Source organism: Odontesthes bonariensis, chromosome 16 (genome assembly GCF_027942865.1).
Source record: "Odontesthes bonariensis isolate fOdoBon6 chromosome 16, fOdoBon6.hap1, whole genome shotgun sequence".
NCBI classification, from domain to species: domain Eukaryota; kingdom Metazoa; phylum Chordata; class Actinopteri; order Atheriniformes; family Atherinopsidae; genus Odontesthes; species Odontesthes bonariensis.
The window spans coordinates 9,564,144-9,587,532 of NC_134521.1; the positions used below are offsets into that span (position 1 = coordinate 9,564,144).

The following is a 23,389-nucleotide window of genomic DNA, read 5'->3' on the forward strand; positions in this document are numbered from 1 at the left end:
AAAAAAAAAAACCTGATTGTGTATTATTTTAAAGATTCTTGATGGTGTTTATCCTGATACTCTCACACTTTGCATGCGTTTCGCAGAGGCTGTGGTCAGCAGTGGACGAGTGGAAAAGTCTCCTCATGAGCAGGAAATCAAATTCTTTGCCAAGGTAAGACTAAAGAGTGTGAAAGGTGACTACTTTCAACCCTTTTGCTGTGCTAACTCTGGAAAATCTCTCTTCTCATAGATCTTGATGCCTCTCATCAACCAGTATTTCAAAAATCACTGCCTCTACTTCTTATCAACACCGGCCAAAGTTCTGGGCAGCGGGGGGCATTCTTCCAACAAGGAGAAGGAGATGATTGCAAGGTGAGCTCTCTTTGTTGTAAACAAGCACATGGGTAGTGTTCTGCCAGGTATTTTTATCAATCATATTGACTGTTTTATTGGTTTCCTTCTTCTTGCATACTTTCCTTCCCTTCCATTTCTGTTTCTTCTCTCCCTCCTCATCGCAGCATCTTCTGTAAAATGTCTGCTCTGGTGAGGCACAGAGTTTCTCTCTTTGGTAAGAAGTCTGTTTCTAAACATTCTTTCTGAATCTTTTAACTCTCCTCTTTCATATCTTCCTGATACGAGAGCTCTCAGCTGCTTTGGTTTTGTTAGCTGAAAGCTACCCATAAGAATACAGCGTTTGATGTTCAGGAGTGTATGACGCGCCTCGTGTTTCTGTGCAGGAACGGACGCTTCGGCGATTGTTAACTGTCTGCACATTTTGGCTCGATCCCTGGATGCGAGGTTTAGTACTTTTTTTAAAAACACTGTTGATATAAATGTGTTTTTTTTTTATAAGTTTGAGCTTCATTTCCACGTTCCCTGTTTAATTATTCAGGACGGTGATGAAGTCGGGGCCTGAGATTGTGAAAGCGGGGCTGCGGTCTTTCTTTGAGAGCGCTGCTGATGACATAGAGAAGATGGTGGAGAATCTCAAACTGGGCAAAGTATCCAAAGGCAACCAGGTACATAATATATATATATATATATTTTTTTCTTAAACTTATTTTTTATTAATTTTTCTTTCAACAATTACCGTGTCAGGGCACATCGTACATACATAGTTAAACAATCATCCTTGTATCAACGTCCTTATTGTCCAGTGGCAATGGTGGTGTATTCTTCTCGTCCTCTATAATCAGTCCATTTTTCACATTTATCCTCAAATTGTGCCTCTTGTAGTCTCAGTTTGTGTGTGATTTTCTCCATTTCTCCACATCCACTGCTCCTCAGTCGGTGGGTCTACTTTGTACCACATTCTCGTTTTTTTACTGGCTGAATGCAGCACTTTAACAAGATACTCATCCTCTCTTTGTGTTATGTCTCGTGTTAAATTCCACAAGTAGAGTATTTTACATGTTTTTGGTATCTTATATCCTATTATTTTTTGTAAACCCCTCCATAGTTTGTCCCAGTATCCTTTTAACTTTTGGCAGGACCAGAATATGTGTGTATGGTCAGCATCTATAGCCCTTTTTCCATCAACGACATGATTCGCTTTAATTTGATGCGCATCAAGAAGTTAGTGCGATACATGTGATGGAAAAACGGTTAAATCGCTAGAACGCCTGTTTTGTCGCATTAAATCAATTCGCTCGAAATAGGTGGTTCAGGGCTAAGTTGTAGCGCTACAGAAGTGATGGAAAAGGTTAATGCGATTCAGACTAGCCACGCATGCGCAGATGGTATTGGTAAAGCGCGAGGATTCGAATGTTGTTGTTGAGCCGCTCAGCCGCCCCATTTCACCTATCCTGTCGGTATCAAAACAGCAGCAACAACTAGTAACAACAATGTCCGATGATAAAAGAAACAACTGGTCGAGAGCAGAGACTCTGCTTTTTTTAAACACAATTCGGGAGGTCCTGAAGCAGCATAATTAATTCTCGCCTCGCTCTCATCGATGAGAGCGAGGCGAGAATTAATTATGCTGCGGATCCTGCGGATGAAGGATCCTCCTTCTTAAATTTCTGACGGCTATTATAAGCTGACATATTAGCACTAGCAGCATGTTTAGTCCTATCCTACGGTCCATAACTCTAAATAAGTAACTAGCCTAATAAATAAAACGAAAGCCGGTGGTGAAAAGGTACGTAGCCTTGAAAGTTATAGCAACTGTTACTATTCCGGGAGGCTGACAATAACAGCGCGAGCAATTAAATTCCCGCTACCGAGCATTCTATTTCGCTACAATTTGCCACTTTTGTAATGGAAAATCATCTGGTCGAGTCAGAATAATGCAAGAGAGTCTGGCTGCAGACCTGCACTGTCAGGACCCTGTTGCAGACCGTCACCTGCACTGTGAGGACCGAAGTGCAGTGTGAGGACCGGAAGTTGATTCGAAGCCTTTCAAAATAAAATCTTTGTTTTTGTCGACTACCTGTTCACAAAATATCAACATGTCGTTAATATTGTGAAATATCATTTTGAAAGGCTCCAGGATCGCTTCTCTTTCATCCTCGTCCAGTTCTTCGTTCCACAACCTCCCGTACTGTAGAGCAGCCTCTGCCTGTTCCTCTTCCCCCATGCCCAGAACGTCAGGCAGGTCCACTCTGGCAGACAACAGTGGTTTGTTGGTCTCAGCCCACTCTGCTGCATGTCTGCAATTTTGAAGAATGCGATCTTCAACCGAGTCCTATGGAAAAGACAGAAGGAAAGATGTCTGTACTATAGCTGCCACACCAACAGTATCTGACCAATAGATACTGTGTAAAAGCTTACGCCTTCCACTGGTGTGTCCACATCAGCAAGTCTGGCTCTCTTGGAGACCTCTGCCTGCTGCTCTTCTTCCTGAGTACTCAACTATTAATATGAATACATGCATTATACATACTTTATACTCTTACCTGAATTTGTAGTCCAGTTTTCTCTGTCCAGTTGCCAGGATTTAGTGACTGGGATAGGTTTCTAAAAAACAGAAAGTGAGGTGTCAGATGTTCTTCACTGCAACCTACATTCCCTTCATTTTCCTTTTACCCTTTTACAAACCAAACTACAACCTGCCAGAAGTTAGTAGCGTTGGCTAATACTTATGAGTACAAACAAACAGACAAATACATTATGCTTACCTTTAAATAAAATGCCACCTTTTGTATGTGCCTCTAAGTGGCTCTGCAGCTTGGACAACTTTGCTGGTTTAAATCGTAGGCACAGAGGGCAGTGAAACAGTTTGCAACATGACGTGCAGCGTTCGATTTTGGGCGTAGTGCCGGCGGTTGTTATTGAAATATGCATCTGTAAGAGACAAATAATGTCGTAATAAGTAAAACTAAATTATATATATATATATATATATATATATATATATATATATATATATATATATATATAATATGAATGGCGCATTTAAGTGAGCACTATCGATACGATAACAACGCTAAAGACTAGCCAAAAGTAAAAAAACCTGATTCTTTAAAATTAATATAACTTTAGAGTATATAGTGTGCAACGTAACGTTCCAGTGAATAAAGACTGTTTCTGTTTCTTCGTATGAAAGAAAGTTGTTTTCACTCGACTTTTACTCACCTCGTCGTCTCCACAGTTCAAATGGGGAACGAAAAATACGTGCGCCTCGCTTGTCGCTTCCGGTCCTCACAGTGCAGGTGACGTCACAGTGCATGTCTGCAACTAAGGGTCCTGACAGTGCAGGTCTGCAGCCAGACGCCTCTCGAATAATGCGCATCAGCACGTTCATTGTGATGTCATTTTATTTCGCAAGAATCGTCCTGTTTGATGGAAAACCAACCGAACGCATCTTATATCGCAACAAAGTAATGCGATATAACTTTTAATTTGCTACAGAATCTGATGGACAAAGGGCTTATGTAACCACATGCTCTCCAGCATGAATGTTGAGCAGACACCACTCCTTTCCTAAACTTTGGAGTTATAAAAAATCTGACCATATTCTTCCAGCTGAATTCTCTCCAGATCCTGGAGCTAGTGGACGGGCACTGCGTTTTACAGATATTAAACCACTCTTCCTCAGTTATTTGTTCTTTCAATTCCTTTTCCCATTTTTCTTTGATATAAAGAGAGGAAGACTTTCTGCATGACATCAAACTTCTATATAGGACTGAGATCACTCTGCATTTTTTACCTTCATATGCTCTCTACGAAATACCTCAACAACTTCATTATCAGTGTCAGTTTTTATCTCCTTCTCATAATAGTCCTTTATTTGAAGGTAGCGATATTGTTCTTGTTTGTCTAATCCAAATCTACCCCTCAACTTCTCAAAACTCTGCAGCTTACCCCGTTCAGCCATTGAACATATTGCTGTGATCCCTTTTCTTGCCCATTGTTTAAACCCTTTATCATTTGTCCCGGGTATAAACCTATCATCTATTTCTTTCTCTAGTTTATACCTCTCAATATATTATATATATAGTACATAATATTTGAACGCATTTGCTATCGCTGACTGTTGCAAATGATTAACCGTTGTATTTTAAATATCCTTCACAGCAAGTGAAAGGTGTTTCCCAGAACATCAACTACACAACCATTGCCCTGCTCCCAGTGCTGACCTCCCTGTTCGATCACATTGCTCAACATCAGTTTGGAGATGATGTCATGTGTAAGCTCTCCCCCCCCCGGTGTTTTTTCTCCTTTGATTCGTAGCGTTGATCAAAATAATTTGACTCTCCTGTATCTCTTCCTGATGCTTGCATATAGTGGATGACCTACAGATGTCATGCTACCGCATTATGTGCAGCATCTACTCCCTTGGAACTGTCAAGAATCCACATGTTGAGAGGTAAGGTAACCGTAACTCCATATCTGCATATATTACAAGCTGTGGAGTACTCCAGAATTCAGCATCCCTTTTACATGCTGTTTACAGGCAGAGGCCGGCTCTTGGGGAGTGCCTGGCCCACCTGGCAGCAGCCATGCCAGTTGCCTACACAGAGCCCCATCTGAATGAATTTAACGCTTTCTCTGTCTACACTACAAAGACACCAAGGGAGAGGGCCAGTGAGTTCAAATCAATTCTTCTCCGTTTATTTCCTGTCTAGCAAAGTCTTGTTTCTGAATTTTCTTTCACTGCCTCTCGTCTGAACTCCAAAGTCCTGGGCCTTCCCAGTGAGGTCCAGGAGCTTTGTCCAGACATCCCAGAGCTGGACGCTCTGTTGAAGGAGATTGGAGACCTGGCAGAGTCAGGCGCTCGCTACACTGAGATGCCCCACGTGATTGAAATCACTTTGCCCATGCTGTGTAACTACCTGCCCCGCTGGTGGGAGAGAGGCCCGGATAACTTCCCAGAGATGGAAGGTCAGCTCTGCACCGAGGTCACATCTGAGCACCTCAACCAGCTGCTGGGCAGCATCATGAAAATCGTAGTCAACAACTTGGGTATTGATGAAGCCTCCTGGATGAAGAGGTTGGCTGGTGAGTACAGTTTACACCTTGTATACCTGCACAGCTTTCTTTGTTCAGATGGAAAGACGCAATGTTTTCTCTGCTAGTATTTTCGCAGCCCATCGTCAGCAGGGCAAAGCCAGAAATGCTTAAATCCCACTTCATTCCTACAATGGAGAAGCTGAAGAAACGTACTTCGAAGGTGGTGGCAGAGGAGGACCATCTGAGGATGGAGGGGAAATCAGAGGGAGATGAGGAGGATGGCACGATACGTGATGAGTTTGCTGTCCTCTGCAGAGACTTGTACGCCCTTTACCCTCTACTCATTCGCTATGTGGACAACAACAGGTACAATAAAGGGACACAGGTTTTGTAATTTCACATTATTGAGCAGATAAACTTCTTGTGAGCTTTAGGATGCTCAAAGTCATTTGTTCTGCTGCAGGGCTCGGTGGCTGACTTGCCCCGACCCAGACGCAGAGGAGCTTTTCCGAATGGTGGGAGAAGTCTTTATTTTCTGGTCCAAGTCTCATGTGAGTGTACTCTTCTTCTTCGATTGCATCCGTTAGTAGAAATGAAACGTGGTTTTTATTCTGTTACTTGTTTTTTTTCTTTTCTTTGCAGAACTTCAAGCGCGAGGAACAGAACTTTGTGGTGATGAATGAGATCAATAACATGTCATTTCTCACCGCTGACAGCAAGAGCAAAATGAGCAAGGTGAGCCAGTCAAAGGCAGCCATGCCGTTGTGCTGCTGCTTTAAAGGCTTTAAAGTGGACATAGTTTTTAAAGGAGACATATTATGCCCCGTTTTCCAAAGTTAATCCGATTTGCTGTGTGACAGGTTGTGATGAAAATGTGACGGGGACACAAGAGATCCCTTTTCAACCACGTCTTCGTAGCTCTGTCACAGCAACCGTTTTTAGGGTGTTGAGTAAGCCGACTCCACGGGACACCTCTCCTCTGTGGGACCTCCAAATGAGGTTGGTGGCACAGCTTCGCCTGACCGTGCGCTCAGTAAACTTTATATCAATCAACTGAACTAGTGCAGACAGTTCAGTTCCACACCGGCCCTTTCACGGATCAGTTTGAGACCCCTGCTTTATAGCATGTTGTGGTGTATGAGAAAACATACGGTAACCAAGCTGAGAGCTTAGAGAAGCACACACGGAAAACTGCAGGTTTATTCTTAAACGCTGTTGGTGCTGATCTCTCTTTTTGGACTCAGGTCAGGTTATAACTAGGGCTGGGCGAGTTAACTCGTTATTATCGCGTTAACTCATTAATTATTTAACGCAGATAAATATTTTATCGCGCATTAACACATGTTTTCTTATTTATTTTATTATTGTAAAAGTCTGTTGCTCACAGGCTTTTATTTTGTAAAAGTTTGCTGAGGAACTGGAAAAGAAAGTAATCGGCAGATCCACCAAACACGGAGAAGGGTACGGAACTTTTACTCGGCCATTTTCATTTTAAAGTTCTTCCAGACGGCGGAGTCGACAGAACCAAAGTCATCTGTAAACACTGCCAAGTTGAATTGTCTTCTCAGCGTAGTAGTTCCAGTCTAAAATATCACTTAAAGGCAAAACACACAACTGATAGCAGCAAGTCATTCAAGGAAACAGACAGTGGAGCGAGGCTTCTACATAAAAACTACAGAAAGATGCTGATGTTAAAAGTGCGTTTGCACAACAAATGTTATGGCACTTTCATTTATATGGCAGTACATTTAAAATAAAGCTAAATGCTAAAAACTATACACTACTTTTGAATTCATTTTTGGATTTTTGCATACAAATGCAATTAATCGTGATTAATCAGGGAAATCATGTGATTAGTTAGATTAAAAATTGTAATCGTTGCCCCGCCCTAGGTATAAAGTAAAGTAACAGCCTGCCGGATCCAGACGTCATTGTGTCTGGGTTTTAAGATTTTAACGGCGAATGTTGAGACTCATTGTTCATGAGTGACGTTTTACTGGTATTTACCAGTTTCCGTCTAATTTCCATCTTTCCATCTTCAAAGAAAAAGGGTCCTAATCAGGAACCTTGTGAGACGGATCAACCCGACCTCGAGCAGTTTAAGTTATTTCCCAGAAACGTGACTTCCCGTTAAAACGTTGGTCTCAGTACTGATGGAGCGTATTTAGCTCTTTTCTTTCTTAAGGTAAGTGAAGTATAAAACTGCTGTTAACAGCAAAGCAACATCAGGTGAATCTGAACCACTCTCTAAATAACATCATTTCAGACCCAAGAACACGACAGGATTGTGTTATGTCTGAGTTTTTGAGCCGGGATTCATTTCAGACGTCTGAATATATGGTGTCGGGCACAAAAAGAGTGTTTTATGTCATAATATGTCCCCTTTAACAACTATTTGTGCCCTTTTCTTCTTTATTTTTTAAGTTTCAGACATTTCTAAATGTGCACTTATACTACTGTTGTTATAATTGCTTCATCAGTTGTTAATTGTGATTTTGAGTATGTTTTATTTTTCAGTATTCTTGTTTACAGGCCTTGGTTAAACATGGTACAGCTTTTATTTTCATTCACATTTTCAGAAGAGTAGCAGTTGTGTTAACACCATTTTCTCTCTGGCTGTCCATTGTCCTCCTCTTATGGGTTGCGGCTGGGTTTCCAGGGCGGGGACACAGAGGTTAGATTTTGTTTCTGCACGATCGCTGTGCTGACCGCATGGCACCTCACTTTAAGGGGGCTTTTCATCAACCTCTCCAGCACACACTGGCAAATCCGATCCACGTTCATATTCTCTCATTACGTCTGCGGACCAGCACACTCCCTCAGATGCTCACGCTTTAACACAAAAACACCTGTACATTTCACACGAGGACCCATTTCTAACCTGTGAAAAATGTTTACAATGTAAAGACACAGCCATTGTTCTACACAAAGGATCACAGGACAAAAGGGCAAGCCCCATCTGTGGGCCATTCCCAGTCCTGCCAGTGTGTAATTGGGGGGGAGTCTGGAGGCGGTTGATGAAAGTATACAGCTGTAGAGTTGGGCTCATGGCACTGGGCTTTACACACAGCCCGAAGTGGCAGTGAGAGCACAGTGCCATCATCTGTCAACGCGTTTGCTCCTTTTTGATAGTTGAGTTGGAGTCTTTCTAGTATGCTTTCTTCTCATGGAAGGATGGTTGACCCGTAGGTTTTTTTGTAATGTAGATTTGTGCCGCTAGGGGATAATGTTAAGCCTTCTCTGTGCTCTTTCTTCTCTCCTCCCTGAAAACGCCATGGTACAGGATGGCTTCATTTCCTTAAAGGGGAACTCCGGTATTTTCAACATTAAGCCTCTTTTCTGAGTCGTCTGCAATGTTTTAGAACCCCCCTCACCGCTTTTTTGATGTTTACTGCTGTCTCCGGTATTTGCCTAATTTTGATTCTTCTCAACCTGCTTCAGAATGGCAAGTCATATGCATGTCTTAAAAGGTCCGTAAAAGCACCATAAACGTCCGTTTTCAAAATAATCAACTCACCGGAGTGGTTACTGGTGTGCATTGGTAATCCATATCAAATTTCGTTGCGAAAAGTTGCTTCTGTCGTGTTTTATTTGGCAGCTTGTTCATGCTCGGACTATTTTCTTAGCGGTGGTGGAGTAATATCAACGAACATCCAGTACAAAATGTCAAATAAAACACGACAGAAGCAACTTTTCGCCACGAAATTTGATATGGATTACCAGTGCACACCAGTAACCACTCCGGTGAGTTGATGATTTTGAAAACGGACGTTTATTGTGCTTTTACGGACCTTTTAAGACATGCATATGACTTGCCGTTCTGAAGCAGGTTGAGATGAATCAAAATTAGGCAAATACCGGAGACAGTAGTAAACATCAAAAAAGCGGTGAGGGGGGTTCTAAAACATTGCAGACGACTCAGAAAAGAGGCTTAATGTTGAAAATACCGGAGTTCCCCTTTAAGGCTCCTTACTCTCCACACTAACACGTGGCTTGATTCTTAATGTCACTGAAGGAGAATTTTTTTTAAACACTTGTTGGGTTCTCTCTGAAGAAGTGATCGAAATGACCCATGAACCTAACCAAAAGATTAATTCACACTTATTTCTGAATTCCCCCAAATTGCTTTGCACCCTCTAAACTAAACCTTCTCTGAGTGACAGGAAGCCAGTGCAGAGACCTGAGCGCTGGACTAATATTGTCAGACCTGGGCTTGAAAGAGGACCCAGATGCATAGAATCCATTTAGGCAGATTTTATTATATATATCCAACCACCAATACAAAGTGATGAAATGATAAGCTATGAAATGTTATTCTATATATAATATAAAACTTAATAAATAAAAGAGGAAAAAACAACCAAAACTCACTCTGCTTAGAGGAGGGCGAATAACTATGAACTATAAACCAAAAATCACTCCCTAAGGAGGAAAAACAACTTCGTACTAGAAACCAAAATAACTAAATGCACTCCTAAAAACCGGAGGCTCTACAAAATCTTTGAAACGTTAACTATAACAAAAAAAATCAATCCTAAAAGAGGCTATCAAAAACGGCTATGAAAACTTAAGACTAGTTTACGTAATTTACAAACAAAAAATCACTCGCAAGGAGGCAAAGGATCGTGGCTTAGTATACGAACTAGCAAGGCAAGGTTTACTGTGACTGTGGCAGGCTTGGGTGAACGACAGAACAAAACACTCAGACACAAGACAAAGGGAGACGCAGACGATAAGACACGAGGGGAAACAGGTGGACACAATCAGGAATCAGGGAAGACGCTCCAACGGGGGACACATGAGGAAGGGCAAGAGACCTGAAACAAGAGGAGAGTTAGGCTGTGTTCAAAACCGCATACTACATACTTCCATACTGCATACTCATCGATCAGACAGTATGCAGAGCGTTTACCCACAATGCATTTCGCTCCTGCCTGAGCCGAAATCAGCCGGCCTGAAAGCTGATTTCGCTTAAGCTCTAAACTCTGTAAACTTTAGCAACATTTGAAACATTTTCAGGTGAGAAAGTTGTCGTTTAGATCCCCATACCGGCTATTTACAATTTTGTTCCGACGAATTCGGCGCTGCTAAAGCTAGCCGTAGTGAGCAACGCACTTCTGGTTATTTTCACAAAATAAAATACCCGTTGCCTTTTATCATAGGGAAAGCCATTACGATACAATTGGTGCTTTTGTTTTGAAAACAGGAAGTGAACCTACCCTTGTTGTAGCTAGCAGGAAACTGCCGTTTTGACAGGAAATGACGATCGTCGACGTCACGTTACGTTGCATCTTGGGTAGTTTGAGTATGAGTAGTAACCTCATGATGCATACCCAACATTTCGGAGAATCTAGTATGCATTCGGGAAAAAATTCAGTATGAGTAGTAGGAGAAGTATGCGGTTTCGAACACAGCCTACTTGCAAACTGCATACTTCCATACGGCATACTCATCAATCAGACAGTATGCAGAGCGTTTACCCACAATGCATTTTGCTCCTGCCCGAGCCGAAATCAGCCGGCCTGAAGCTGATTTCGCTCAAGCTATAAACTTTGTAAACTTTAGCAACATTTGAAACATTTTCAGGCGAGAAAGTAGTCGTTTAGATCCCCAAAGTGTTGAAAACCTGACAAAATACCGGCTATTTACAATTTTGTTCCGATGAATTCGGCGCTACTAAAGCTAGCCGCAGTGAGCAACGCATTTCCGGTTATTTTCACAAAATAAAATACCCGTTGCCTTTTATCACAGGGAAAGCCATTACGATACAATTGGTGCTTTTGTTTTGAAAACAGGAAGTGAACCTACCCTCGTTGTAGCTAGCTTGAAACTGCCGTTTTGACAGGAAATGGCGATCGGCGACGTCACGTTACGTTGCATCTTGGGTAGTTTGAGTACGAGTAGTAACCTCATGATGCATACCCAACATTTCGGAGAATCTAGTATGCATCCGGGAACTTCTCGCTTACTCAAACTTGCTTACTAACTCAAAAAGTTAGTAGGAGTAGTAGGAGAAGTATGCGGTTTCGAACACAGCCTTACTCTTCAAAATAAAACTGGAAATGACAAAACATGGAGACAAGACAAAAACCCATCTTGACCTCACCGTGTGACAAATATGGTCGTATTTCCTGGTTCTGGTCAGGACTCGAGCAGCAGCGTTCTGGATGTACTGCAGCTGTCTTACAGCCCGTTTAGAGCCCAGTGAGCCGGCCGTTACAGCAGTCTAACCTGCTGGAGACAAACGCACGGATCAGTCTTATATGTTTAATATACTAGTGGTAAACGTGTAACGGCACAATACCAAATCCCAAATAAGTTAGGACTTAATCCTTGATCAGGATTGCATCCCACAGTTCTGTCAGGTCCATTAGGAGTTCTTGTGCTGTCATCACTGTACTGGCTACAATAGAGGGGACATTTGTCCTTTCCACAAAGTGTGCATTAAGTGGCCTCAACACTCATACGATGAAATTATGTAGAATGCTGTAAGCTCTTACATCATTTGCTTACTTTGGGGGATTCTAGAAAGAGCAGACAACAGAAGGACGAGACTCTCACAGTAACAAAACAGTTAGAGAACAGGTTTTCTGGAGGTGAGTGCAAGAGCAAAATGAGCAAGGTGAGCCAGTCAAAGGCAGCCATGCCGTTGTGCTGCTGCTTTAAAGGCTTTAAAGCGGACATAGTTTTTAAAGGAGACATATTATGCCCCGTTTTCCAAAGTTAATCCGATTTGCTGTGTGACAGGTTGTGATGAAAATACGACGGGGACACAAGAGATCCCTTTTCAACCATGTCTTCGTAGCTCTGTCACAGCAACCGTTTTTAGGGTGTTGAGTAAGCCGACTCCACGGGACACCTCTCCTCTGTGGGACCTCCAAATGAGGTTGGTGGCACAGCTTCGCCTGACCGTGCGCTCAGTAAACTTTATATCAATCAACTAAACTAGTGCAGACAGTTCAGTTCCACACCGGCCCTTTCACGGATCAGTTTGAGACCCCTGCTTTATAGCATGTTATGCTGTATGAGAAAACATACGGTAACCAAGCTGAGAGCGTAGAGAAGCACACACGGAAAACTGCAGGTTTATTCTTAAACACTGTTGGTGCTGATCTCTCTTTTTGGACTCAGGTCAGGTTATAACTAGGGCTGGGCAGGTTAACTCGTTATTATCGCGTTAACTCATTAATTATTTAACGCAGATAAATATTTTATCGCGCATTAGCGCATGTTTTATTATCTATTTTATTATTGTAAAAGTCTGTTGCTCACAGGGCTTTTATTTTGTAAAAGTCTGTTGCTCACAGGCTTTTATTTTGTAAAAGTCTGTTGCTCACAGGCTTTTATTTCGTGAAAGTCTGTCGCTCACAGGCTTTTATTTTGTAAAAGTCTGTTGCTCACAGGCTTTTATTTATTAAAAGTCTGTTGCTCACAGGCTTTTATTTTGTAAAAGTCTGTTGCTCACAGGCTTTTATTTCGTGAAAGTCTGTCACTTACAGGCTTTTATTTTGTAAAAGTCTGTTGCTCACAGTCTTTTATTTATTAAAAGTCTGTTGCTCACAGGCTTTTATTTTGTAAAAGTCTGTTGCTGTCTGCTGCAGAACCGGAAAAGAAAGTAATCGGCGGATCCACCAAACATGGAGAAGGGTACGGAACTTTTACTCGGCCATTTTCATGTTAAAGTTCTTCCAGACGGCGGAGTCGACAGAACCAAAGTCATCTGTAAACACAGCCAAGTTGAATTGTCTTCTCAGCGTAGTAGTTTCAGTCTAAAATATCACTTAAAGGCAAAACACACAACTGATAGCAGCAAGTCATTCAAGGAAACAGACAGTGGAGCGAGGCTTCTACATAAAAACTACATAAAGATGCTGATGTTAAAAGTGTGTTTGCACAACAAATGTTATGGCACTTTCATTTATATGGCAGCACATTTAAAACTAGAAATGCACTCAGAGAGTGCAGACCTCCGCCAACCGCCAACCTACCTGTGGATAGCGAGCCATGTATGGACATACGTTCCTGATGTGGGCTACTTGTTGTTTGGCGCTGTCAGCAGAAGAGGCATTCCCTTCTCCCTATTCATTATTGAACAGCAGTGTTCGCCGTTATTATTAATTATTAGTAATATTATTATTATTATTATTATTATTATTATTATTATTATAATGTTTTGTGGGGAAGCAGTGTTCGCCGTTATTATTACGCTATATGCAGTTATGCACACTGGCTTGCCGTTGCAATCTTTTGTTGTGCTAATTACAGCAAATCTGCGCACTATGCATTCTGTCTGGCTTTGGCTCTGTTTGGCTTTGGAACCTTGAGGTCGCGCCACCTTGTGGAGGTCGCAAGATTGCAGCACGAACAGACGAACGAACATCCAGACAAACCAACAGACAAACTCGGGTGATCACATAACCTCCTTGGCGGAGGTAATAAAACTAAATGCTAAAAGCTACACACTACTTTTGGATTCATTTTTGGATTTTTGCGTACAAATGCCATTAATCGTGATTAATCAGGGAAATCAGTTTATTAATTAGATTAAACATTTTGCCCAGCCCTAGGTATAAAGTAAAGTAACAGCCTGCCGGATCCAGACGTCATTGTCTGTCTGTCCTCTGGGTTTTAAGATTTTAGCGGCGAATGTTGAGACTCATTTTTCACGAGTGACGTTTTACTGGTTTTTCTGTTCACCAGTTTCCGTCTAATTTCCATCTTTCCATCTTCAAAGAAAAAGGGTCCTAATCAGGAACCTTGTGAGACGGATCAACCCGACCTCGAGCAGTTTAAGTTATTTCCCAGAAACGTGACTTCCCGTTAAAACGTTGGTCTCAGTACTGATGGAGCGTATTTAGCTCTTTTCTTTCTTAAGGTAAGTGAAGTATAAAACTGCTGTTAACAGCAAAGCAACATCAGGTGAATCTGAACCACTCTCTAAATAACATCATTTCAGACCCAAGAACACGACAGGATTGTGTTATGTCTGAGTTTTTGAGCCGGGATTCATTTCAGACGTCTGAATATATGGTGTCGGGCACAAAAAGAGTGTTTTATGTCATAATATGTCCCCTTTAACAACTATTTGTGCCCTTTTCTTCTTTATTTTTTAAGTTTCAGACATTTCTAAATGTGCACTTATACTACTGTTGTTATAATTGCTTCATCAGTTGTTAATTGTGATTTTGAGTATGTTTTATTTTTCAGTATTCTTGTTTACAGGCCTTGGTTAAACATGGTACAGCTTTTATTTTCATTCACATTTTCAGAAGAGTAGCAGTTGTGTTAACACCATTTTCTCTCTGGCTGTCCATTGTCCTCCTCTTATGGGTTGCGGCTGGGTTTCCAGGGCGGGGACACAGAGGTTAGATTTTGTTTCTGCACGATCGCTGTGCTGACCGCATGGCACCTCACTTTAAGGGGGCTTTTCATCAACCTCTCCAGCACACACTGGCAAATCCGATCCACGTTCATATTCTCTCATTACGTCTGCGGACCAGCACACTCCCTCAGATGCTCACGCTTTAACACAAAAACACCTGTACATTTCACACGAGGACCCATTTCTAACCTGTGAAAAATGTTTACAATGTAAAGACACAGCCATTGTTCTACACAAAGGATCACAGGACAAAAGGGCAAGCCCCATCTGTGGGCCATTCCCAGTCCTGCCAGTGTGTAATTGGGGGGGAGTCTGGAGGCGGTTGATGAAAGTATACAGCTGTAGAGTTGGGCTCATGGCACTGGGCTTTACACACAGCCCGAAGTGGCAGTGAGAGCACAGTGCCATCATCTGTCAACGCGTTTGCTCCTTTTTGATAGTTGAGTTGGAGTCTTTCTAGTATGCTTTCTTCTCATGGAAGGATGGTTGACCCGTAGGTTTTTTTGTAATGTAGATTTGTGCCGCTAGGGGATAATGTTAAGCCTTCTCTGTGCTCTTTCTTCTCTCCTCCCTGAAAACGCCATGGTACAGGATGGCTTCATTTCCTTAAGGCTCCTTACTCTCCACACTAACACGTGGCTTGATTCTTAATGTCACTGAAGGAGAATTTTTTTTAAGCACTTGTTGGGTTCTCTCTGAAGAAGTGATCGAAATGACCCATGAACCTAACCAAAAGATTAATTCACACTTATTTCTGAATTCCCCCAAATTGCTTTGCACCCTCTAAACTACTCCTCAGTAACACACACACATCTGGCACTGGTGGTGTTAATAGCTGGGATTTACTTGACTGCATTTATCTGACGGTAACAACCAAACCGACATCAATCATGAAAGGATTCCTTCTAAAATTATCCTGACCGCCCTCTTTAGTTTGTTTTCCATTTCATCAAACCTTCATATCAAATTTTCCCAAAGGGGAGACGAGGCTTTAGACACATGAGCCACAGTAAACGGCAGTGTAATTATTAGCTTTGTAAAGGTCAGTGGATCATGGCAGATGGCTCTTGTGCTTCCTAGCAGAGATGTGTCTATTTTTTAGAGTTCAAAGTGCTTTACAGCTGCATAAAATCACAAGAACGCAACTAAAAAAACATAAAAATCATTAATTAATTCAGTTAAAAGTGAAGAGTGGAGAGTGCAGATAAAATACTTTCAGGTGTCATATGCACAGCTAAATAGAACTGTTTTCAGCCTGGATTTAAACATTGTCAGAGTTGAGGCCTGTCTCACATCTTCTGGAAGACTGTTCCAGATTTTAGGAGCATAAAACTGAAACGCAGCCTCACCTTGTTTAGTCCTGACTCTGGGCCCCAGCAGCAGACCCCTCCCTGAGGGTCTCAGAGCCAGTAGGTTCATATGGCTCTAACATGTCATAGATGCACTTTGGTGCTCGACCATGAAGAGACTTGTACCCGAGCAGAGCTGTTTTAAAGTCTATTCTCTGAGCAACAGGAAGCCAGTGCAGAGACCTGAGCGCTGGACTAATATTGTCAGACCTGGGCTTGAAAGAGGACCCAGATGCAGAAAATCCATTTAGGCAGATTTTATTATATATATCCAACCACCAATACGAAGTGATGAAATGATAAGCTATGAAATGTTATTCTATATATAATATAAAACTTAATAAATAAAAGAGGAAAAAACAACCAAAACTCACTCTGCTTAGAGGAGGGCGAATAACTATGAACTATAAACCAAAAATCACTCCCTAAGGAGGAAAAACAACTTCGTACTAGAAACCAAAATAACTAAATGCACTCCTAAAAACCGGAGGCTCTACAAAATCTTTGAAACGTTAACTATAACAAAAAAAATCACTCCTAAAGGAGGCTATCAAAAACGGCTATGAAAACTTAAGACTAGTTTACGTAATTTACAAACAAAAAATCACTCGCAAGGAGGCAAAGGATCGTGGCTTAGTATACGAACTAGCAAGGCAAGGTTTACTGTGACTGTGGCAGGCTTGGGTGAACGACAGAACAAAACACTCAGGCACAAGACAAAGGGAGACGCAGACGATAAGACACATGAGGGGAAACAGGTGGACACAATCAGGAATCAGGGAAGACGCTCCAACGGGGGACACATGAGGAAGGGCAAGAGACCTGAAACAAGAGGAGAGTTAGGCTGTGTTCAAAACCGCAGACTACATACTACATACTGCATACTCATCGATCAGACAGTATGCAGAGCGTTTACCCACAATGCATTTCGCTCCTGCCCGAGCCGAAATCAGCCGGCCTGAAGCTGATTTCTCTTAAGCTCTAAACTCTGTAAACTTTAGCAACATTTGAAACATTTTCAGGTGAGAAAGTAGTCGTTTAGATCCCCAACGTGTTGAAAACCTGACAAAATACCGGCTATTTACAATTTTGTTCCGACGAATTCGGCGCTACTAAAGCTAGCCGCAGTGAGCAACGCACTTCCGGTTGTTTTCACAAAAATAAAATACCCGTTGCCTTTTATCATAGGGAAAGCCATTACGATACAATTGGTGCTTTTGTTTTGAAAACAGGAAGTGAACCTACCCTCGTTGTAGCTAGCTTGAAACTGCCATTTTGAAAGGAAATGATGATCGGCGACGTCACGTTACGTTGCATCTTGGGTAATTTGAGTATGAGTAGTAACCTCATGATGCATACCCAACATTTCGGTGAATCTAGTATGCATCCGGGAACTTCTCGCTTACTCAATCTTGCTTACTAACTCAAAAAGTTAGTATGAGTAGTAGGAGAAGTATGCGGTTTCGAACACAGCCTTACTCTTCAAAATAAAACAGGAAATGACAAGACAAAAACCCATCTTGACCTCACCGTGTGACAAATATGGTCGTATTTCCTGGTTCTGGTCAGGACCCGAGCAGCAGCGTTCTGGATGTTCTGCAGCTGTCTTACAGCCCGTTTAGAGCCCAGTGAGCCGGCCGTTACAGCAGTCTAACCTGCTGGAGACAAACGCACGAATCAGTCTTATATGTTTAATATACTAGTGGTAAACGTGTAATGGCACAATACCAAATCCCAAATAAGTTAGGACTTAATCCTTGATCAGGATTGCATCCCACAGTTCTGTCAGGTCCATTAGGAGTTCTTGTGCTGTCATCACTGTACTGGCTACAATAGAGGGGACATTTGTCCTTTCCACAAAGTGTGCATTAAGTGGCCTCAACACTCATACGATGAAATTGTGTAGAATGCTGTAAGCTCTTACATCATTTGCTTACTTTGGGGGATTCTAGAAAGAGCAGACAACAGAAGGACGAGACTCTTACCGTAACAAAACAGTTAGAGAACAGGTTTTCTGGAGGCGAGTGCAGAGACATAAACCATAGGAGTGTGCCTGCAGCAACCTGAAACTAACAGGTCTAATATAAGAGTTCTGCACCCTAACTTCATCTAATTTTAGCTCGAGAAAAAGAGTTTTGTTTTAGCTAGCTATCCTGATCACTGAATGCTGAATGGACACTCACTGGAATGAAACAATGTCTGTTGCATGTTGTAAATGTAATTCACTGATTTAATATCTCATAAAAAACCCTTTTTCTTTCAGCCTTCCCTTCCCAAAAGCAGCTATATCCCCTGTTTCCCCTTACATTTTTACTACGCCCTATACTTACCGCTCTCAGCTCAGAGAAAAGATTGTTTTATACAGTGGTAGGTGTTAGAAATACATGTTCAAGTGAAGATACTTCTTCTTCTTTCTGGATAGCAACATGTTTAATGACTGTAGCGGGGGATTTCTGCAGCACTCTGTAGTGTTCAGGCTTTACAAAGGAAGCTCAAGAGTTATTTATAGAACAATTTGAATGAATGTTCACTATTTTGACATTCTTATACCCGTATTTTCATCTTCTTATCTTTGGTAGTTTATATGAGAACTCTGAGAACATGATTATCATTAATAAGGGCGTTTATCCAATGTGTTGCACCCTCTGACATTTAATGGGGTACCGTGAATGCCTTTGGTTTGTTGTTGTGCCTGCTCACAGGGAGGAGGCTCAGACACTGAGCGCACAAAGAAGAAGAAACGGGGGGATCGCTACTCTGTCCAGACGTCACTTATTGTTGCTGCTTTGAAAAAGATGCTCCCCATAGGCCTCAACATGTGCTCTCCTGCTGATCAGGAGCTCATCAACTTGGCCAAGATTCGATACTCCTTGGTAGTTTTCTTTCTTTTCTTTTCACTTTAAATAAACGTCTGCAGTAAAATTGGAAACATATTACATAGTGCAAGGCGGAGGAGGTCAATGCTTGTTAAAACGTTACTTTGCAGAGAGACACTGATGAAGAAGTTCGAGAGTTCCTGCAGAACAACCTTCATCTCCAGGGCAAGGTATGACATCTGGACCGTTTTTTTTGACACGCGATTAAAGATCAGTCACAGTGCATTCAAAGTCTGTGTCCCCTTCGTCATTGAAAGGTGGACAACCCATCCATGCGATGGCAGATGGCGCTGTACAAGGAGATGGCAGGGAAAGCCGAAGATGCCGATGCTCCCGTGAAAGTTGTAAAGAGAGTGCAGGAGGTTTCTGCTGTTCTCTACCACCTGGAAGTGGTGAGCACTGGTGCAACTTAAATGAAAGCAATAAGAGCGTTCTACATCATGCATGTTGCAACTTTTCTTCCCCAAAGATTTCTCCCCATGTCATTTCTTGTTATTGGAATATTTATTCCTTCTTTCCTTTCAAGATTTCTGTTTTTCGGGTCACTTTATGTGGTTTGTGTGAGTCATGAAAATGTGTCCCTGAAACTATGTAAATGTAAATGTATTTTATTTATACAGCCCCTTACAGACAATCATTACGATGTACCAAAGTGCTTTACAGCAGGTAATAAATAAAGAGAAGAATAAGTAAAAACAAATAAAAACAATAAAAGAACAGTGAAAGCAATAAAATATAACAAAATCAAATAAGATAAAATAAGATAAAAGTGTCATCATACTACTGGGTATTAAAAGCAATCCTAAATAAGCAGGTTTTTAGCCTAGATCTGAAGAGGCCCAGGTCAGAAATAAGACGCAGCTGGACGGGGAGCTTATTCCAGAGCCTGGGGGCAGCTTTGGGAAAAGGCTCGGTCACCCCAGGGTTTGTATTCTGACCTGGGCACTTCCAGCAAAAAATCTGTTGACCTCAGAGCTCTACCAGGACTGTTAAAAGCTCAGATAAATACGATGGGGCGAGGCCGTTAAGAGCTTTAAAAAGTAACATTAAAAGTTTAAAATCAGTTCTACAAAGGACAGGAAGCCAATGGAGGGAGTTAAGAACAGGAGTGATGTGCACACGTCTGTTGGTGTTGGTTAAAAGACGGGCAGCAGCGTTCTGCACCAGCTGAAGGCGACTGAGAGAAGACTGGGAGACGCCAACATAAAGTGCATTGCAATAGTCTAACCTTGAACTTATCAGGGCATGGATGGCTTTCTCAAGGTCATGACGACTTAAAAACATTTGAACTTTGGCGCAGCTGGAAAAAACTAGTCCTGACGACATTGTTAATTTGTTTGTCCGACCTCAGATCAAAGGTCAAAGGTCAAAGGTCACTCCCAGATTTTTGACAGTTGAACTAAGCTTTGAAGACAAGGTGCCAAAGCCAGCCGTCACAGTATCCCCAAACACAATGCATTCAGTTTTGTCATCATTTGAATGGAGAAAATTTTGGGCAAACCACTGCTTAAAAACTAGGTGCAGAAAACTGAATAAAACTCGTTGAATAAGGGAAAAAGCAGCTGGAAAAGCAGCAAATGTCTTTTTTCCCCTCTGATAGACGGAGCATCCTTTTAAATCCAAGAAAATGGTGTGGCACAAACTGCTGTCCAAGCAGCGCCGCAGGGCGGTGGTCGCTTGCTTCAGGATGACACCGCTGTACAACATTCCCAGGTAAAAGAAAAAAACTAAATCTCTGTCAGGAATGGCAGGCGCCGTATAGCAGCAACACTGTTCTGTTCTTTGCAGGCACAGAGCTTCGAACATGTTCCTCGAGGGTTACAAACGCAACTGGCTGTACACTGAGGGTTTCTCATTTGAAGACAGGATGATCGACGACTTATCTGTGAGTGACGTCTCTGATATGCTTCGTCTGGATCTGTTGTTTCTCTGGGCTTTTTTCGCTTAACCCTCTCCTCTTTCTGGACGTCCCAGAAAGCAATGGAGCAAGAGGAGGGAGATGAAGAGGAGGAGAAGGAAACAAAACCAGATCCGCTTCACCAGCTTATTCTGCATTTCAGTCGAACTGCTCTGACAGAGAAGAGGTTAGCCAGGTGTTCCCTGATAGCACAGGCCCGCCACGGACAGGGCTCGTGTCACTCATCAGATTTTCTCCTCCTCTCCCCCTTTCAGTAAACTCGACACAGATCACCTTTATATGGCATATGCAGATATTATGGCAAAGGTGAGTCCTCGCAGAGGATTTTTCGGTTTGATGGTTGACGTTCCTGAAGCACTCTCATCCTTTACTCCCGCTCTCCGTTTGTTCAGAGTTGCCACATTGGTGAGGATGAAGAAGGAGGAGAGGAAATGGATGAAAATGGTCAAGATGAGATGCCCTTTGAGGTGCGACAGTCAGAACTGGTAATGGGCGGCCGGGGGCTGGGGACCAGGAACACAGTGGAGCGGTAGCTCTCGGCGCACTGAGTGACCTCATCATTGGAGCATTACGTCACAACCACATCTCTTTTTATCTTTGTTTAATCTCACCAGCTCTTTGTTCTGTCTCCACTCTGTCTTCGGTGTTTGTCTGTGGTGCTTCATTCATTGTGAGTTTCTTCAACCCAAAGCTCCAATCCAGATGTTTTCTTAACCGTCTCAGTTACTGTGTCCTCCCACGGTAACATCCCATTACCAAACAGGACGAAGCATTGTATTTCAGATCGACTGCTTCGGAGGACCTATTCGCCTTTCTCGCACCTTTTTTTGCGCCTTGAATCTGGATTGAGTTTGAATAGATTTGATTAATGTAAAACTAAAACATCACTAATAAGTTTAATCGTCATTTCACTAATAATGATTCACTTTTAAAGACTTTTATCAACTCAGCAGTTACTTTGGATGGAAAAATCCAACGAAACGAAAGAAAAATGTAGCTCAAAATGTTCCAAACCAAGCTGACATTCATCAAGTTTTACTCTGCAGATTCAAAGAGTTGGAGTCGGCTGGCAGGACTCCTTTTACTTTATGGATTACTCTGACTGGCACCGCCATCTGGCCACAGCTATCTCTCATATATCAAGTTTCAGTCACAGACACTGAGCTCGTTTATATACCTACCACTTGACTGTAGTGGAATAACTCTATGTGAGTTCTATTTGTTGGCCATAAACATTTTTTCGTGCTTTGAGTTACTAAAAATATGTATGTATTCAAAAAAATGCCTTCCAAACATTTGTTAGGGCTTATATCAAACTGGGGTGTCAGACATGCTGAAACTCTGCTGATTATTTTTGATTCATTCAAATTCCAGTCCTTTACTCGTGATGTCATTCCTCCCAGTTTGTATAGCTGCGCCTCTCGTCTTTCTCTCTGTTTCTTTTCACGTCGCTCCATGTAATTTCTCTCACCCTCATAACACCAGTCTTTGCTAACTGGATGCTACTGATCAATATCCCCCTTCCCCCACTCACTTAGCATACTGACAGACTACAGTGAAAGCCAGGGTAGAACATGCAACACTGAAAGTTCTGCTTTTAAAGGCCCGTTCGCACACATCACGGTGCATAATTCATATTCAGATCGCATTAGAAAGCCTGAAGACAGCAGCGTAGGTCTGAGATCCACTGGCACGACACATAGTGGGTAGAACACGGCCAGGCATATGTGGGTGGGAGGGAGGGGGGTGGCTGTGGGAGGGGAGGGAGGCAGGGGAGGCGGGAGGCTTTTGTTTTAGGCCTATTTTGTGGGATGTTAAAGTTAACTTAAAGCAATGTTCTCTTAATTCACAGAATATCATTTATCAACCATTGTTTTTGTGCAAATGGTATTTTTTTTTTTATTTCAAGTTGGCTCCTTATGAATGAAAAAAAATGAGATTTTACCAATTCTGAGAGGATTTCTTTAACTTCAGACAAATAGCTTCTGTGCAGAGGGGTTAAAGTATCTTATTTGCAGGGCTGCTGCAATTAAGACCCTTTAAAAAGCTACGTGGCTGAGATACTCAGTCAGTGCGGCTGTTTCCTGTAGTCTAACGCTTGCTCCAGTCGGCAAACGTGAAGAAGTAGTGTGACTCCATGACTAATGAAGTGAGGTGAAAGCGTGTGTGCAAGAGTCAGATGAGACCCCACAATGCTAATGCATGTAAAAAGACAGATGTAGCTGATGATGGTAGATGATTTATAGAAAAGACAGATAATACAAAACTCTAAAGTTACAGATTATTTGAACAAGGTAGGAGGTAAAAAAAAAAGGTGTGTGAAAGGAGTCTGAATGTGAAAGGAAGTTGAAGATTTAAATTCATAGAATGGACCTTTTGAACATAACTTCAGTGTAAAGGTCACCCCGGTGGATATTTAGTCAAATATCTGACCTGATGGAGCCCCATTCTATCTATTTAAATGCTCTGCGTGGAACGCAGAGGAGCC

At 42.1% G+C, this 23,389-nt stretch overlaps 1 protein-coding gene across 8 annotated transcripts in view; it reads left to right on the top strand.

The window, feature by feature from the left end:
* Positions 1-23,389, top strand: part of LOC142402175 (ryanodine receptor 1-like) — a 77,256-nt gene that overhangs the window by 36,945 nt on the left and 16,922 nt on the right. For 2 of the 8 annotated variants that reach the window (XM_075487709.1, XM_075487712.1), the window contains exons 61-81: positions 87-154; positions 233-354; positions 501-550; positions 720-780; positions 875-1,001; positions 4,501-4,612; positions 4,711-4,792; positions 4,880-5,010; positions 5,104-5,424; positions 5,502-5,742; positions 5,840-5,927; positions 6,019-6,111; positions 8,036-8,050; positions 18,810-18,980; positions 19,094-19,153; positions 19,241-19,375; positions 20,584-20,696; positions 20,772-20,868; positions 20,958-21,067; positions 21,156-21,207; positions 21,294-21,386. In XM_075487709.1, the coding sequence (XP_075343824.1) occupies positions 87-154; positions 233-354; positions 501-550; positions 720-780; positions 875-1,001; positions 4,501-4,612; positions 4,711-4,792; positions 4,880-5,010; positions 5,104-5,424; positions 5,502-5,742; positions 5,840-5,927; positions 6,019-6,111; positions 8,036-8,050; positions 18,810-18,980; positions 19,094-19,153; positions 19,241-19,375; positions 20,584-20,696; positions 20,772-20,868; positions 20,958-21,067; positions 21,156-21,207; positions 21,294-21,386 (2,342 nt within the window). The remainder of the gene's footprint in view (positions 1-86; positions 155-232; positions 355-500; positions 551-719; positions 781-874; positions 1,002-4,500; positions 4,613-4,710; positions 4,793-4,879; positions 5,011-5,103; positions 5,425-5,501; positions 5,743-5,839; positions 5,928-6,018; positions 6,112-8,035; positions 8,051-18,809; positions 18,981-19,093; positions 19,154-19,240; positions 19,376-20,583; positions 20,697-20,771; positions 20,869-20,957; positions 21,068-21,155; positions 21,208-21,293; positions 21,387-23,389) is intronic. The other 6 variants (XM_075487711.1, XM_075487714.1, XM_075487710.1 and 3 more) reach the window with 3 other exon arrangements.